Below are 17,126 nucleotides of genomic sequence, written 5' to 3'. Positions count from 1 at the left end.
CCTTCTGAATAATACACATCTGAGAGCATCACTAGGACCAGCTGGTAATTCTCGCTGGTGGCTCATCTGCTACCTTTTAATCGAAAGGACACGCCCCTAACTATTCATAATTTCAAGCTTTAATTACATCTAAGCGGATGAGTTACAAAACCAAACCCACCCTCTCACATTTGTCATCATTGTAAACTTAATATTATAAACCTAAATGTTTTTATTCCAGGCTTTAAACATGTTTATTTCTGCTGTGAATTTGGCATTTTTAATATGGGAGTCAATCGGAACTTGCTGCTTTCCCCTAGTGGATGAGGGTGGAACTGCAATTTTTGTCACATCCACATTGGCTTCAATTGTGACAGCTGGAGTTTGGCCATTGATGTGTGTGTGTGTGTGTGTGTGTGTGTGTGTGTGTGTGTGTGTGTGTGTGTGTGTGTGTGTGTGTGTGTGTGTGTGTGTGTGTGTGTGTGTGTGTGTGTGTGTGTGTGTGTGTGTGTGTGTGTGTGTGTGTGTGTGTGTGTGTGTGGACCTGACGCACAGATGACATGAGTTGAAACCATTAGAGTTGTTTTAGGAGATTCTAAAAACAGTAATTACTGATCCTTAAGAGAGAAACAGCTGCAAATTCCAGCTGTGAGCAGGCCAAACTAGACTGATTCAATTTCACAAGCAAAGAATACCAGAGTGAAAACACACACACACACACACACACACACACACACACAACCTGTTTGTACTGCTTTATTCCAACACACACATTCACTGATCTCACCGAATAAGAGAAATGTGACAAGACTGAGTGCATAGTCTCCTCGTGCAGACCCGTCATGTGTGTTCAATTACTGAAACAAGAATGCACAAACACAGCCATCCCTGAGCCAAAAATGACTGAGACGTTAGCAGTAAGGATGTTTTTCTCTCTTTACTAGGGTGGGAGTTCATATTTTCTAACGCGTTAAATGAACATGCCTGTTTTAATCACTCTTAAGATCTGTGTAAAAGGTCAGAAAGACAGCAGGGGATTTCCCATCTCTCCCAGAATCCCCTCTGTTTCACCCTGCTGTTAGTTCCACGGTCATGTGTGACTCGTTCTGAGGCAGACGTGTTAATGTTCTGTGACAGTAAACCTGCTGTCCATCTGTTTCATCCTGTCACTGAAATGACTTCTCTCTGCTGACGAGTTAAAATGTCGACATCATCTCGTTTGCTGTTAAATACAGGGACACCTTCAATTCAAGCTCATGTCAGGTCCCCTGGGGTCCTGACTCAGTCTGAGGGACAGAAATTGTTCATTTGTTTGTCGGGTTGGCCCCGGATGACATGTGGCTCGGTGACACGGTGCCAGGTTTGGGTTAATCCTTAAAGGACTCCTCGCCTTGAAGAAGAACTGCATGCTGGGCACCTTAGTGTTGCACTGCCAGAGGACTCCATCTGGTCTCAGACATCAGACCCTGCTTTCCCTCCAAGCCCCCACGACTCATTAACACGTCCAGGTTGAGGTGGCTGGGGGGGCATCTGTGTGCCACCTGTGTGAAATCCCTTCCACTAATGACACTTAATGTACAACATCATTACGTTTGTTTTAGAGATTCCCTTCAGCCTGTTAATCGACTTCTCGCTGAGGCTTTTCCCCTTGTTTCCTCAGACGCCTAAGGGGATGATGGATGGACTGATCAGGCCCGTAATTGGATCTGTGGGACAAAGAGTCTCTGATCTTGATTTGCAAAATGCCTTTTGTTATCTGTTCCAAGATCTTTTAATCATTATTTCAGGGTGTTTTTGATAAAAGCTAATGAGACTTTTCTGTTGTTCATCTGGACTACAGCTGTGTTTGAGAAAAGTTGACACACATCCATTATGTGAAGCTGTTATGTATCCTTTCCTCATCGTTTCCTGGAAAACATCAAACATTTTTTATTCATTTTTACTCTAACATTTAATTAAAACACCCTTTCAGGTGCATCCCATTAAGGACAGAGATAGTTAAAGGGAGATGATGGTCATTTTAATGTGGATTTTTGTGTAAATATTAAAAATTGTACCAGCTGAAGTTTGCATCCTACAGGATTGATAAGCTAACGGCAAGTCCGAGCAGCTAGTGTCTCCAAAGCTTAAAATCTCCAAAAATCCGAAAACAATTTAAGTGAATATTATTTTATATACCTTTTAATCTCGTTCAGTTTTGCATCACACAGGTATTTTGACAGAAATATTAAGAAATAGCCACTGAACTTGACCTCTACTCCAGAAGCGCCACGTTTTGCTACTAATTTTGATATTTACACATATAAAAACCAGGGAAACTGATGATGGTTATATAATGATGTTCTCATAAACCACTACATCAAAGTTTTGAGCAGTTCTCAAAACCTGTAGTTGAAATGTGCTCAACTAGCCGTTGGCTCATCAGTCGTGTAGACTGTAAACTCTGTTTCTCCAAACAGGAAGCTATGTATACCAGGAAACACAACTTTTACTCAGGAAGACACTTCAAAATGGCTGAAAATGTTCCTAAAGTTCTATTTTCACAGTAAAAATATAAGAAGATAAGAAAAAAAAAGTAATTTAAACAGAACCTACAACTAAGTACAAAACTTGGTGCTGCGGCTGCAGTGATGCAGACTTTGTACCGGTCGGTCTTGGTGAAGAGAGAACTGAGCCGGAAGGCTCGATCTACATTCTAACCCTCAACTATGGTACAGGTTTTGGGTAGTGACTGAATGAATGAGATCAAACAGCCGAAATGAGTTTTCTCCGCAGGGTGGCTGGGCTTTCTTTAGAGATAGGGTGAGAAGCTCTGTCATCCGGGAGGGGCTCAAAGTAGATCTGCTGCTCCTCTACATGGAGAGAAGCCAGTTAAGGTGGCTTGGTATCTAGTTAGGATGCCTCCTGGATGCCTCCTTGGTGAGGTTTTCCAGGCAATGGATGGATGGATGGGCCAGGTCGCTGAGGCAACAGCCTAAGCATTCTCAGTCATTTATAAATGGTTTAAATGCTATTTCCAAAACTTATTATTGGTATTACATTGTTGATTAAATATATTCCTGCATATTTATGATTGCTACTTTTATGAGTGTTTCTATATTTTATTTCTGAGAAATTACATGAATTTGATGTCTGTCTTTCATGACACTGATATGTTTAGTTCTATTCCAAGATGACCATTCCAGTTTCCTCAGCTAGAAAATATTTAAATTATGTATTTTACGCGCTAGCTGCTGAGGACACCTCCTAAAACCGTCCTTCACACTGAAGCAGCTGACCAGATTCAGAATGAAACTCCTCCCGACATCTGCAGCTCAGTCTCCTAGTCGAAAGCAGACCATCTCCAGACACAATGGACAATTTAATCAGCTGTCATTCTTCTGCAACTCGTGCGCTAAATGACTTTGTGTCTTATTTGCAAGCTCACACGGAGCAGCGTGTCAGCTATTCACTGCATCAACAATGCAAAACAGTGACTCAGTTCACCTTCAGCGCAGATTCACTCTGATTTGTGAAGCTGTTGGTGAGCTCAGTGTTACCGGGCAGGCAGGCAGAAATAAAGGCCATCATCTCCCTGGTGGAGGATTAGTTTTAGTTAATTACATGAACATCATTTCTGCTGCTTTTGTTGTGTCATTTATAGGAGTTGTATTGTCTTTTGGCTCAATTCTAGAAATAATGATCCAAAAACTGAATTATATGTAACAATGCATAGAGAAAGAAAGAACATGTTTCTGTTGAAATTCTGAAATTGTTTAAACTCTTCCTTTAAATTAATGTTTTCACTTTTGGAAACATCTGGGATTGTCTGCTCTCCTAAGCAGCTAGTGTCTTTTTCCATTCGAGTGCAGTGATGAAAGTCATTCTACTGCTGAACCCAGTGGTTAAGCCAGTGTTTCTCAGCAGAAGCGTAAAGTTGCCATCTACTGGTAGAAGCTGGCATTGTCCTAAATATGAAACCTTCCACAAAAACGCAATGAACACTAAAAAAAAAAAAAAAGCACACTTTTGCTGATGAGCCCATTCTGAGAGTTTATTCCATTTCCTGAAGGAATCTCTGTAGGTTGATAACACAAGACCACTTTGGATTCTTGAGAGTTGTGGAAATTTATGATGCAAATATTTACAATCGTACAAGTTGCAAGTGATTTTGCAAGAAACTGTCAGTTTGACATCTTTCTTGTCCTTAATGCAAAATAAAGTGATTAATAGAGTGTTACAGGTTATTTAATAACATATCTATAAACTATTTATTAGACATTTATAAGGGGAGTCTTATTTTGAAGTGACACCATTATTTCTTAGGCTCACCGTATAAATATCAGAATCAGAATCAGAAAAAGCTTTATTGCCATAAATATGATTTAAATGTTAGAAATATGAGTTTCTATAATTTTGTAGTTGTTGTTTTTCTCTTTGCTACTTACAAATGGACATGATTGCTCCCCCATTTAGTTAATCAGTTAAAGCTTCTTTCTGGAGTATTTCTCTTATCCGATGGCACCATCTAGCGGCTGACAAGCATATCACACAAAAGTCTGTTGCTTTTTTTTTAAGATGGCGACTTCACGTTTCTGTTTATAAATGTGCTTCTGTAGCTGACAAACAGAGCTAAAACACGCTGTTTTACGAGTATTATTCTCATGTCATGTTGGGTTCTCATATATTTATATTTTAGAGACTTTCTTGTCCGTGAAAAAGTTCATCAACTCTGCATCAGCTGAGGTATTCCTTAAATTTGAAGCAAGTAAGCGGTAGTCTAACTCTATTGGTTGGTTCTGGTTGGCGCTCAGTTTCCTATAGAGCTCCGGGAGTTGACGTCACTTCTCCCGGCATGCAACAGTTCAAATTGAAACTGCGCCATTTTGGCAGGCAGAAGCCGGCAGCTGGACTATTTGTTATTGTCAGAAAACTCAATCAAACGGGAAATATGGTAGATTCCTGTTGTGCCCCAGGATGCAGAACAGACACGGACGACATGAGGGATGAGCCATCTACAGGATTCCCCAAGATCCGGAGCGCCGCAAACGTTGGATCATTGTAATAAAAAGCACTAGTGACCGGGCTAAAATGAAACTGTGGGATCCCGAGAGTAAAGGTTTTCACTTATGCAGCGACCACTTCATATCAGGTACTTAAACCAACGTTTCCTCAGCTGTATATGGTATTTATTTTAAATGCTTTTATTACGATTCTTAGTGGGCTTCCTAAAATTATTTTGATGTGTTTTTTTCTGTCTTATTACTCACAGCAACAAGTAAACATCACGTAAAACGGTGCCTCGTGATTTCTGCGTGCTGCCGTTTACGTGTTTTATGATCACAGCAATTAACCGGCTAAGCTGTATTTAATTTTTAAGCAATGGTTGATCAATTTTCAGATCACGCATAAAAAGCACTTTGGATTGCTATTTTCTGTCTCACCGAGACAGATCTCAGACAGATCCTGAGACGCTCCTGCCTGACATATTTATTTTATTCACGGAAAAAAAATCTAACTAGTGATTTCTTTTGGCGTTCAGTTTATACATTCAAACAGCACAGCACTCTACTTAAACTACTTATGTGTAAATCTGTTATTTGTCCACCCATCCATTTTCATCTGCTTATCCGGAGTCGGGTTGCGGGGGCAGTAGCATCGAGAGGCCCAGACTTCCCTCTCCCCAGCCACTTGGGCCAGCTCCTCCGGGGGAATCCCAAGGCGTTCCCCGGCCAGGTCCGATAAGAAGTCCGCTCCGACAGCTTCTGGCGTTTTTAAAAAGTATCCCAGGGGCACGGTAAGGGTTGGAGATGTTTAGTCTATTTAATTTCTGACTATATAAAACGATTTCTTCGGTTTTAAAGTGTGAAGTAAACTCCGATGAAGTAAAATCTAAGCCGATCCCGTTCATTTTGTTTACATTTGTTGCCTGCCAACATGGCGTCTACTCTCTGAGTCACGTGACGTCCGGAGCTCTGTTGAATGGAGCCCTACAGGGCAGGGGGCGTGCTTAGCAAAAAACAAAAAAAGACGTATCGCTTACATTATATCACAGTACATGATAAGACAATCGCTTTTATGGATTTCTGACAAATCATACATAATTTCTGAAAGGGGAAAACTCCAGAAAGCTGCTAAATAACCACAATATACACAACATCAATAATAATAATAATAAGAATAAGAATAAAGACTGGTTTGCTAATTAGGCAGTTCCAGGTGGTAACTAATTTTAGACTAATATTTTCTAGTCCTATTTTTGGTGGTTGATGTTGCTAAAAGCAGTCAGTTTGTTGCATTCTGTTTACTTATAGCCATTTAGCTAAGTGTTGTTAACAGCTGCTTTTACTTGCTGCAGTGCCTCTAATAATAGTTTTATTCCTAGTCTTTCCTAAAATATGATGTCAAAGGTTAAAGAAAAACACTTTTCAGTCAGGAAGAAGAAGAAAGGAGACAGTCGTGTTGTGAGACTTTGTAGGACAGCTTCCCTGTCAGTCGTCCTGCAGAAGAGTCCAAAGGGAGCAGCGGATGAGTTATTACTGGAAACCTCTCAGGGACAAACACACTGCAGACACAGGTGGTGTTGCTCCAGTGTGTGTGTGTGTGTGTGTGTGTGTGTGTGTGTGTGTGTGTGTGTGTGTGTGTGTGTGTGTGTGTGTGTGTGTTACGCTGTCCTGTTAAATGTTAATGACCAGCTGACCTGTGATCACTGCTGCTACAAACAAGCTGCTGTAATGATACAAAGTCAACTGCAGTTTGTGTGTGTGTGTGTGTGTGTGTGTGTGTGTGTGTGTGTGTGTGTGTGTGTGTGTGTGTGTGTGTGTGTGTGTGTGTGTGTGTGTGTGTGTGTGTGTGTGTGCGCGTGTGTGTGTGCGTGTGTGTGTGTGTGTGTGTGTGTGTGTGTGTGTGTGTGTGTGTGTGTGTGTGTGTGCGTGTGTGTGTGTGTGTGTGTGTGTGTGTGTGTGTGTGTGTGTGTGTGTGTGTGTGTTTCTGAACTCAGATATGAGAGAACAGACAGAGACACTTTAAAAACTAGCTCCATCCCTGTCAGCCCTCTCACTGTGACCGGGCTGCTGGTGCTCCGGGTGTAGCTGCCTTCCTCAAAACACCACTTGTTTGGTTCTTTCTCACTACAGTGTCACTCAGAGCACAACTACAGCTTGTTGTGACCTCCATGAATAGAGGTTTATGTAACTGACACTGATCTTGAACATATTAGTCTCCTCCCTTTCCACTTGTGTGGACTGGAATTTGTCTTCTTTAAGCAATCTAAGCTAATTTTAGACAGCTGTTACAGTCCGCTGCTGTAAGGAAGTGAGACAATTATTAGACGCGTGAACTGTTTAATCATATTAAGTAGATGCTAATAGTCACAGCTGACAATATGGGAGAAGGAAACGTATAACTCAGTGTCAGAATAAGTACAGATAGATCCAATTGTAATGTATTTTACCTTTATATGATGGTTGTGGTTGATCCCTTAGATATTTAGATTTCTATTTTTGTATATTTGTTATTTTTGAGGACATGGAGACTCCATCTAATTTTGTTGAAAGAAAGGCAGCAGCTGAATTTGAACCTGCAACCTTTTTGTGGCCCTGATCTGGAACAACACTTGGGTAATGATAAATAAGTGAGTGAAATTTTCAGTCTCAAACAAATCTGACAGCTTCAGGCTTACACGAAAAAAAAAACATGATCCAAATATTTTATTGAAGGAAGAACTAACAAGAAGAAGATCCTTGTGTCATTTTTCCAAAAATATCATTTTTTAACAGATTGAAAACAAGCAATTACTTATTATAACACCAAAGGTGACAGATCATTTGCTGCTGTGGCCCCCAGACTCTGGAAATCTGAGCCTGAGATCAGTAGACTCAGTGGTCTCCTTTAAAAAGCAGCTGAAGACTCACCTGTTCAAGCTGGTATTGGTCTATGCTTTCGTTCTTTTTTAAACACAGAAACAGTTTTGTTTACCTGTTTGTAGCTACAGTTTCGCCGACGGCTGCCGGCTTCTTCAGGCTGACGCTGATGGTGGCGCGTCACTTCCTTCTCCGTTTATCTGCGGGCAGCAGAGGACGTTGTCGCCCTCTACTGCCCGCTCTCCCCTCTCCGACGATGCAGTCCCATGCGTGGTCCAGCGTGTAAACTCCGTCGTCCCTGTTCATGGTCCCACATCCACGTCTCCTTATCTCGATTGCTTCCTTGATCCATCATTTGTATTTTTGTTGTTCGGTGGTTATGATCCGTGTGCTGTCCCAGTCCATTATATGGTTTTCTTTTATGCAGTGATCTGTTACGGCTGACTTTTTTATTGTACTTTCTGCTTCTTCTTTTGCTGCTCTTGTGTGTTTACGATTTGCCTCTTTCTCGCACTCCTTTCTGTGTTCTATTGTCCGTGTATTGAGTTGGCGTCCGGTTTCTCCTATGTATGTTTTATTGCATATTTTGCATGGGATTTTGTAGATGACTCCACATTTTTGTCCAGCTGATATTTTGTCTTTTGGGTGTACTAGTCTGTTTCTAACTGTTGTGTATGGCTTTGTTGGTGTGTTTATGTTGTGTTTTTTCATTGTTGCTCTTATTTTTTCCGTTATGCCTCTGATGTATGGTAGGGTTATCACTGGTTTTGGTTCTTGTCTTTCTGGGTTTCTGGTTCTTTTCTTGGGTTGTTCTTTGCTTTCTGTTTTTGTTTGTTGTTTTCCTTTGTTTATTGCCCATGTCGGGTATCTGCAGGTCTTTAAAGCGTGTTGTATGTGTTTGTCCTCTTGTTTACGGTCTCTCTCTTCTGTTATTATGTTTGCTCGGTGATATAATGTTCTGATTACTGACATTTTGTGTATGGTGGGGTGTTCTGATGTCCATAATAAATATTGGTCTGTGTGTGTTGGTTTCCTGTATGTGTTTATGTTTAGGGTCCCGTCGGTCTGCCTGGTGATTTTCATATCCATAAATGCTATGCTGCCTTCTGTTTCTAACTCATAAGTGAATTTTATGTTGCCCGTGTCGTCAATATTGTTTAAGTGTTGTGTTAGTGTTTCTGTTTGACCTTTTGGTATGATTTCCAGTATGTCGTCCACGTAGCGTTTCCATAGTTTTATTTTGCAGTTTGGGGGGGCGGTGGCTATGGCTTTTTGTTCCAGGTCTTCCATGAAAAACTCGCACAGGGTGGCTGATAACGGGTTACCAATGGCGAAGCCTTCCAGTTGTTTGTATATTGTGTTATCGTATGTGAAGTAAGTGGAGTTAGCTACCAGCCCTATCAGTTGTGCTATGTCGTCTGCAGTGAGGTTTGTCCTTTTGTGTAAAGTTTTGTCTTGTCTGATTCTGTTAACTACTATGTCTACGCTGGACCACGCATGGGACTGCATCGTCGGAGAGGGGAGAGCGGGCAGTAGAGGGCGACAACGTCCTCTGCTGCCTGCAGATAAACGGAGAAGGAAGTGACGCGCCACCATCAGCGTCAGCCTGAAGAAGCCGGCAGCCGTCGGCGAAACTGTAGCTACAAACAGGTAAACAAAACTGTTTCTGTGTTTAAAAAAGAACGAAAGCATGGATTTAGAAAGACACAGCAAGAACGCACCTAAGATGGTATTGGTCTAACCTTCATCACCCTCTCCTTGTTCTGCTCTCCCCACCAATTCCGCCTTCCCCGGGATCCACTGATTTCCCTCTTTCCTATTCTCTCTCTCTCTCTCTCTCTCTCTCTCTCTTTCTCTCTCGCTCTCTCTCTCTCTCCCTCTTTCTCTCTTTCTTTTTTTCATTTTTCAATCACAATTGTCTATTTTTTGCTCATTTTAAACATATTTTAATCATTTTTAAAAATCTTTTTTACATTTTACATTTTTTGCTTTTGGAAAAGGCCTCGTAATTTTTATCTTGAGAGGAAATGATCATTTTCTTTCTTTCTTTCTTTCTTTCTTTTTATTACACATATTTCCTTTTGAGACGTGGCTCCCAGCCACCCAGCCTCCTTCATACAGACAGAAGACGGAGCTACTTCCAGCAAGACTGATCTTCTCTGCTGTGAGGCTTGTAAACTCTGGAAATTGCTACTGCCATGATGTTGGGTTGTTATTCTCAGTTTTACATTGTTATTTTAGACACTTATTTGTATATTTTTGCAATATTTGCAATTCAAAATTCTTTGTGAACCCTTCTTATAAACCTGTACTAATACCTTCCGGATGAAGTCCCCTGTCTCAGTGCATTTTCCCTTCACTTGAACGGTCTCCCATCTACATGAATGCAGCCTTACAGCCTGGTCTCCACTTTCTTTTCCTCTGAGAAGGACTTTCCACAGACAGTGATGGCTTTAAACTCCTCTGAGATCTCCAGCAGGGTCTTCCCTTTAGTCTCAGGCAGGAGGAAGAAGGTGTAAAGGCTACCCAGCAGACACACGCAGCCAAACAGCACAAAGCAGTACGAACCCAGGGAGTTCTGTGGGAGGAAACGTAATAAATCATTATGAGTTAGACTCGTATTGACATTATGATGAAGCACTGATCGTACGTACAATTATAAAGGGAAAAACTAGTCCCAACAGTGCGATCAAGAACCAGCACTGCAGCCCCATGAGCACAAATGCGGCCAGGCGATCAGACTGGACGAAGAGCTCACTTCTGAGTGTAGAAGCAACTGCACCTGCAAAAACAAGAAAGGGATGAAAAATGACTGTTTCACTGCTTAATGAGCTGAAGTTTCTTTCACATGTGCAAACTGTAAAGCTCATACCAGGTCCTCCACGAAAGGAGACCTGGAAGAGGAAGATCAGAGTAGCAGTGACATATGGAATCCAGGGGCCTAAATCCTGCAGGAATGACAAATTTTAGTTAATACTAGCACCAAAAATCATTTTAACAAATAGAACAAAAACTGATGTACTGATTTGAAGATGAAAACTTGCTGTAATTTCACAAAGAATTGCTTTATGGGTTATTTTCCTTCATGTGTATTTAATTTATTTGAACTGCTAACTGGGTTAGACTGTACTTTCACATTTGTGCAGGTACGCACATGCATGCAGTCTTAAACATATATGAATATAAATGTAAACAATTGTGTAATTTTTGCAGACAGGAACATGAAATGGGGTTTTGGCACAGGACTAAATAAGCTGTTGCTTTCTCCAGCTCCCTTTTCGAATGCCTTTTGTTTTTATTTACAAATCTACTGTAGGAAATTTTGTTTTCACATGTTTTTTTTCATGTATTTGATGTGTTGTAATTTTAAGCATTCAAAATGAAATAAATAAATAAAATGTATTTATTTCATGTCATGCTCAGTTTAAAACTAATGTGCTGCTCCTTGTGAATTTCCTGAGATTACAGCATGAGTACAATTGCTGCACAATTCCTCAAAATATCAATCTCATCTGAAATGTTATCATTTGGTTCCATAAACAGATACATTCTGCCCCTCCGTTTTTATTTTTTTTTACTTTCAGATTGAGTGTGATGGTGACCAGGATCCAGCAGGCAGCCGTGACAGCGTAGCCTCTCCAGAGCAACGGTCTCCTCCCTGTGAGCTCAATCAGAAAACCCTGAATAAAAACACAATCCAGATGGTATTAGCTGTAATTAATGATGACATCTGCATTTAGCTGTAAAAGCTGAGCTTTTTCACATTCTGTTCATAAAAACCTCTCAATATAAAAGAAGTAAAATGGCACCATGCAGTTGAACATCACTCTTGAATCTATTGAGGTAAAGGTCACAGGATTTGCTCACACAGAAGATGGAGGTGAGGATTTCTGACACACCAAGACCCAGAGTGGCATAGCGGATGTCGTCTTTTGGAATGCCCACCTCCAGGAAGACGTCAAAAGCGAAGGTGCTAATCTGAGGAGAAGGAACAAATGTAAAGTGGCTTCAGAAATGTTTTTATACACGATTTCATCCTTTGGGTAGCAATGCCACACATTTATAAAAGGAAACATCACTGGTTGAACTATGACACACCTGGGACATAATTAAAACAAGCTCCACACATATCCATTCATGGCTATCATTTTTAATATCAATTGTTGTGAAATAATTATTATTAAAATTATTATTACTAAACAATAATTATAAGATTTCTTCTAGACAAGAGTCGTTACTTTAATATTTTTATATTTAGTGGTTTTACTTATCGTGCTTGTATTATTACTTTATCTTTAAAATGTTTACATGTTTTACTTCTTGTTTTGTTTAACCGCTTTAGGGTAGAACGCTGTTATCGGACCTCAGAAACTCATTTTGTTCCTGGATATTTAAAAAAAAAAGTCTAGAATGACATCTGGTCCAAGCCACTCTGGAGGAGGCTCTATGAGCGGTGAGGGTCGATTGTTTTAATCTTGGCAGAGGAGTTAAGTGCCCACCCCATAACCAGAGGGTTGCAGGTTCAAACCCCGCTCATTCTGTCACAGTCATGTCTTTGCACAAGACACGTAACCCACCTTGCCTGCTGCTGATGTACCGTAGCCTTGCCTCAGTCAGTGAACTCCCGAGCAGCTGTTGCTACAGTGTAGCTCATCAGTATCAGTGTGTGGATGTGTGAATGACTGATTGTGTTGTAAAACATTTTCTAGACATCTGGCGTTCTTCCTCACCGCCAGCGTGCCAGACAGCTGGTTGCAGTAGCCGATGATGGACATGGTGATGAGCTGCCATCGGGCAGCCCTGTCCTTCAGCAGCTGCAGCAAGCTTTTTAGGTGAGCTGCTTCCAGGGCCAGCTGCTCGGTCAACATTTCCTCCATTTCTTGCTTGTACTCGCCTTTTCCCCACAGACGCTGGAGAGCTGAAAGGAGGGGAACAAATAAACTGTAACCAAAAAGGGAATCCACAAAAATGGAAATTGAAAATAAATCAAACAAGTCGAAGGTGCATTAGTGAATTGGATAAATGCTGACCTTTTTTGCAGGCCTCGTCATCTCGTTTCTCTATGAATAAATATCTGGGAGCCTCGGGAAGAAAAGGCAGCACTGCAACCTGAGCCAATGAGAAACACGCAGGGACAGAGAGGAGGACATTCCACATGTCCTCTCGACCAAGTATCTCACTGAGAAGCACAATTATGAAGTCCGATTTAGTTTCATTCTTTGACTTTTGTCACACTTTTCTTTAACAGTTGCTTTGAACAGACTAATACTTACCTTAATCCAAAAATCTGTCCAGATAGTTTCCCAAGAGAAAGAAAAATGACGTACGTGAGAGTTACAGGACCTCTGATCCTCCTGGGTGAAATCTCCCCAAGATAGATTAAATGGATGCTTCCTCCTAAACCTGCAGCACATGCATCACCAACGATCACACCACTAACATCGACCAACACTTACATCAACCAATTCCTGTTTATATACTGGAGTGCAGGAGATAGAAGCTTTACCTGATGAGTATCCATACAGGATTCTTGCAACAATGATCATTTCAAACGTGTTGGCGTATTTGCTTGTGAGCATGGTCACCATGCCGACGATGGAAATGAGGCTGCTGCAGATTATTGCCTTTTTTCTGTTAAAGATGGTCACAACACCTCAGACATTTTAAGCTACAGGACAGAGAACCACCTGGCCTGACTGTAAATTAGAGGCTCCATTGGGGCGTGCATGATTTAATACCAAATAAGCCTATTACTGCCTCCTTGTTACTGCTGGTCAACATCACCTGGGGCCTCATTTGTAAACACATAAACACAACATGTATGCTTAAACTGAAAAAATATTGCATTAGCATAAACAGATGCATGAAATGTTGTATAGCCGGTAATCTAGGTACAATGGTTAGAGCAAACTTAAATGCATTAGTATAAATATGACACCTCCCCTTGAACCTAAAAGGGAAACTTGGCAATTTTGCTTGCTTTTAGCACCCCCTAGTGTCCGTTTGTAGAACAGAAAGCAAAACATATCTCCTCGCTGTGCGTTTGTCTTTTTAACACATTTATCTACGAGCTGAAATGTCTCCCAGCCTTTATTGGTGTCTACAGGAGTGATTCATCACAAATCAGCTGTGTTAATGGTGAAAAGCATGCAGGAAATGTGCTGGAACCAGACTGCAGCACCAGGTATGTCAGCCCCACTGTTTCTAAGTCCCAACAGTGAGGCAGCCAATCTGAAGTAGGACAATTCTGGCCATGGGGAGCAGTAGGGGTTGGGTGGCTGTTCATTAACCCTTAGGGTCATTTTAGCACATACTGGCTCAAGAAAGGTATTTTAAAATATGAAAAAGTTGCAAAGTATCCATTCAAGAATGGGATGCAAACATTCAAGATTCAAGATCATTTTATTGTCATTGCACAGGTGTACAATGAAACTGACTTTGTTACGGCCACCTGCCTGGCCTCCAGCAGCTCCAGGAGCTGGGACCATCCAACCCGATTACTTGGCCGACACCGCTCCTCCTCCTCCTCACCTCACATTTTAATTCCATTGTTCCAAGTTTTTACGTTACCCCCTCCTTCCCATTTTAACATCTCCTGTCGGGGTCGTAACACTTGATGAAATATGCCCTGCACGTGTGATTCACTAAACATAAATTATGTTTACACACACAAACGAAGAGAAACTTGGTAAAATGTTAAAACGAAGAAAGTCTTAGACTAGGTAGGGGTACATAAAAACGTGTTTATAATAGCCAGGTGCTTCTTTGAAAGACCTGTAGACCGAGACCTTCGTCAGCCTGGGAAAAGGCTGTCAACTCTAGTTTAACCAGAAAATAAGGAAGTCCACCAGGCCGCCTCATCAAAATGATGTGAAAGTGCTTTTTCAGCCATGAAAGTGTCTATTGGTTGAAAAACTCTGTTTGATTAAATTTTAAGGGATGTTGACTGACCTGTGCGGACTTTCCCAGCCTTTTCATTTAGTCATCACTAATGCAGCTTGAAAAATGCTGCATGCTGAGTTTCTGCATGTGCACTCCCTTACATGAGCCACCGTTGCTTACAGAGGAACTTGGACACTCACCTTCCAAGCCTGCGTGAGATAAAATTGACGCTGGCAGCACCAAAGAGTCCCCCGACAGCATACATCGAGACGACGAGAGACCAAATCATTGTGACCGTCTGCGGATGAGGAGGCTCGCTGTATCGGTCGTACCAGCTGCTGTTGATGAAGCGCTGAATGTACTGCAGGCATAAAGTAATACAAATATATATATTTATAATATTTCAATTCTATTCCGTTTATAAAGCAACAACAAAAGTCATCTCAGAGCACAATACATAAAGTTTGAGTTGTATCGGGTCCAGATTTAAGTCCAGTTCACAGCAAACTCCATTTAATTGTAATAAAATTATATTTGGTAAATTATACATTTCAAATTAGTAAAATTTGCTTTTTAGGAAAGAACCAGTTGTATTGCATCATCACCATGGTGAAATGGAAAACTCCCTTTGAACAGGACCAAATGTCCAAAAGGGTTATGGGACACACCCTAATTCATGCAGTCGTCACTGCTGATGGTTATAGGGATGTGTGGCTCAATTTGGACTCAACCAGATTGTCCTAAAAAGAAACCTGGTTGTTCTTTTTCTCCTCAATCAAAAGACGAGTAAGACTCTCTTCAAACTATGTGGGAAGTTTCCCTGTGTTAGCAAACTATCTCTCCAGGTTAAATGCATTTCTTCCAGCTGGGTGGAATACCATTTACAATCATAAGCTCTGAATTAAGGTGCCATCAATCTCTGGCTGGTCCTTTTAAGGAGCAACATCATCTAGCGATGGACACACTGAAGCTGGCAAGAACATTTGAAAAAGTCACTAAAACAAAATCAGAAGGAGCTGAGAAAACCATTTATCCCACAGGTGAAGGAGAACTTGGGCTGGTCAGGTGGTAACCGTTCTGAAAGCTTCCGCCGAGGCCCAAAGTGATGATAAGGAACAGGCTGGTGCCTTTAGTCTGAGGTGTAAACAAGACAACAAGATATATGAAACATTTTATCATTAATAAAGGGACCAAAGTGTTACCCATCACTTTTACCCTCAAGTTTTTTTGTTTAAACCAGAATAAAACCCATACTGCTTCATCTGATTCATGAAGTTGAGAGAGAGAGAGAGAGAGAGAGAGAGAGAAAGAGAGAGAGAGAGAGAGAGAGAGAGAGAGAGTTTAAAAAGCAACCTGAAAATTACAACACACAATGACTCAGCAAAAGCGCTAGTTTAAATGACTTGTAACACAAAGGAACAACTGCTCATTCAATCCATAATCAGTAGTCTCATGAGACAGAAACATTATACAACTGTACCCTGTAAATAAAAACTTAGCTACACTGAAAAATGATTATATCCTAGAAAAAGCATGTCTATTTCCAATCGTGACACAAACATGTTTTTATTTTATTTTTTTATTTTTTTTTATCCACCCGCCTGAGCTTTATATGGACATAAAAGTCAGACTGTCTGTGATAAAGTCAGCAGAAATAAATAAAATCTTACCAGCTGCTGGACCAAAGTTTCCATCCTTTCTTTACCAGCGAGACCCTTGCAGGAACTGCATGAACACTGTCGGGACGCTGGCTGCTTATCATTAACTTTCTCTGTGAAAACTAACTAACTAACTTACTAACTAACTAACTAACTAAGCGCCTCGTTATTTTTATCTTGAGAGGCGCTATAGAAATGATATTTTCTTCTTTCTTCTTTCTACTCTCATTCTGTCATGCTGTCATAATGGCTGTTTCGTATTAGGTTTTACAAGTGACTTTTCCACTACCAGACTAGCTTTCTAATACGCTGACACTGCTGAGGATTCATTGAACAGAGGCTGTATGCTCTGTGATGTGAGCAGAAGGAAGAAAATAACAGATCCAGGAGGATCAACACTATTGAAAGTCAGTCAGTGGGTTTAATGAGGACAAGATAAATCGTGTGAAGTTGTGCACAGGTTTTTGTGCTATATATTTTTATATGTTAAAAGTAAAGTACACATATGCATAATGGGACAAACATGCAAAAGCCTCTTGATTATATTTACTGGAATGTGGGGTCTGGAGAGCTGGATTAAGGAGTACTTGTTTCTCTTCTTTTGGATTTACAAATGTGTGGACCTGTTAGCATGAACTTTACTTTGTTTTTGACTTAATTTTGTGGCAACATTTTTATGTCAGATGAATATATATTGTTTTAATTTAATGCATTTATGCAGGTAAACAGTGAGTACACCCCTCTAAAACCTGCAGATCATGTAAGA

At 40.8% G+C, this 17,126-nt stretch overlaps 1 protein-coding gene across 1 annotated transcript; it reads right to left on the bottom strand.

Annotated features, from left to right (window-relative positions):
- Window positions 1-10,205: 10,205 nt before the first annotated feature.
- slc2a9l1 (solute carrier family 2 member 9, like 1) lies at window positions 10,206-16,584 on the bottom strand. The gene is made up of 12 exons (XM_015959313.3): window positions 16,373-16,584; window positions 15,741-15,836; window positions 14,903-15,063; window positions 13,327-13,451; window positions 13,094-13,223; window positions 12,851-12,999; window positions 12,551-12,738; window positions 11,688-11,798; window positions 11,399-11,500; window positions 10,693-10,768; window positions 10,475-10,602; window positions 10,206-10,398 (listed from the first exon to the last, which is right to left on the bottom strand). The coding sequence occupies exons 1-12, from the start codon at window positions 16,394-16,396 to the stop codon at window positions 10,213-10,215; spliced, it is 1,476 nt and encodes a 491-aa protein (XP_015814799.3). The 5' UTR covers window positions 16,397-16,584; the 3' UTR covers window positions 10,206-10,212.
- Between the last annotated feature and the right edge of the window lie 542 nt (window positions 16,585-17,126).

Source organism: Nothobranchius furzeri, chromosome 3, assembly GCF_043380555.1.
Source record: "Nothobranchius furzeri strain GRZ-AD chromosome 3, NfurGRZ-RIMD1, whole genome shotgun sequence".
NCBI classification, from domain to species: Eukaryota; Metazoa; Chordata; class Actinopteri; order Cyprinodontiformes; family Nothobranchiidae; genus Nothobranchius; species Nothobranchius furzeri.
Note: the sequence above shows the minus strand (reverse complement) of the source record. Positions and strands in the feature narration are given on the sequence as shown.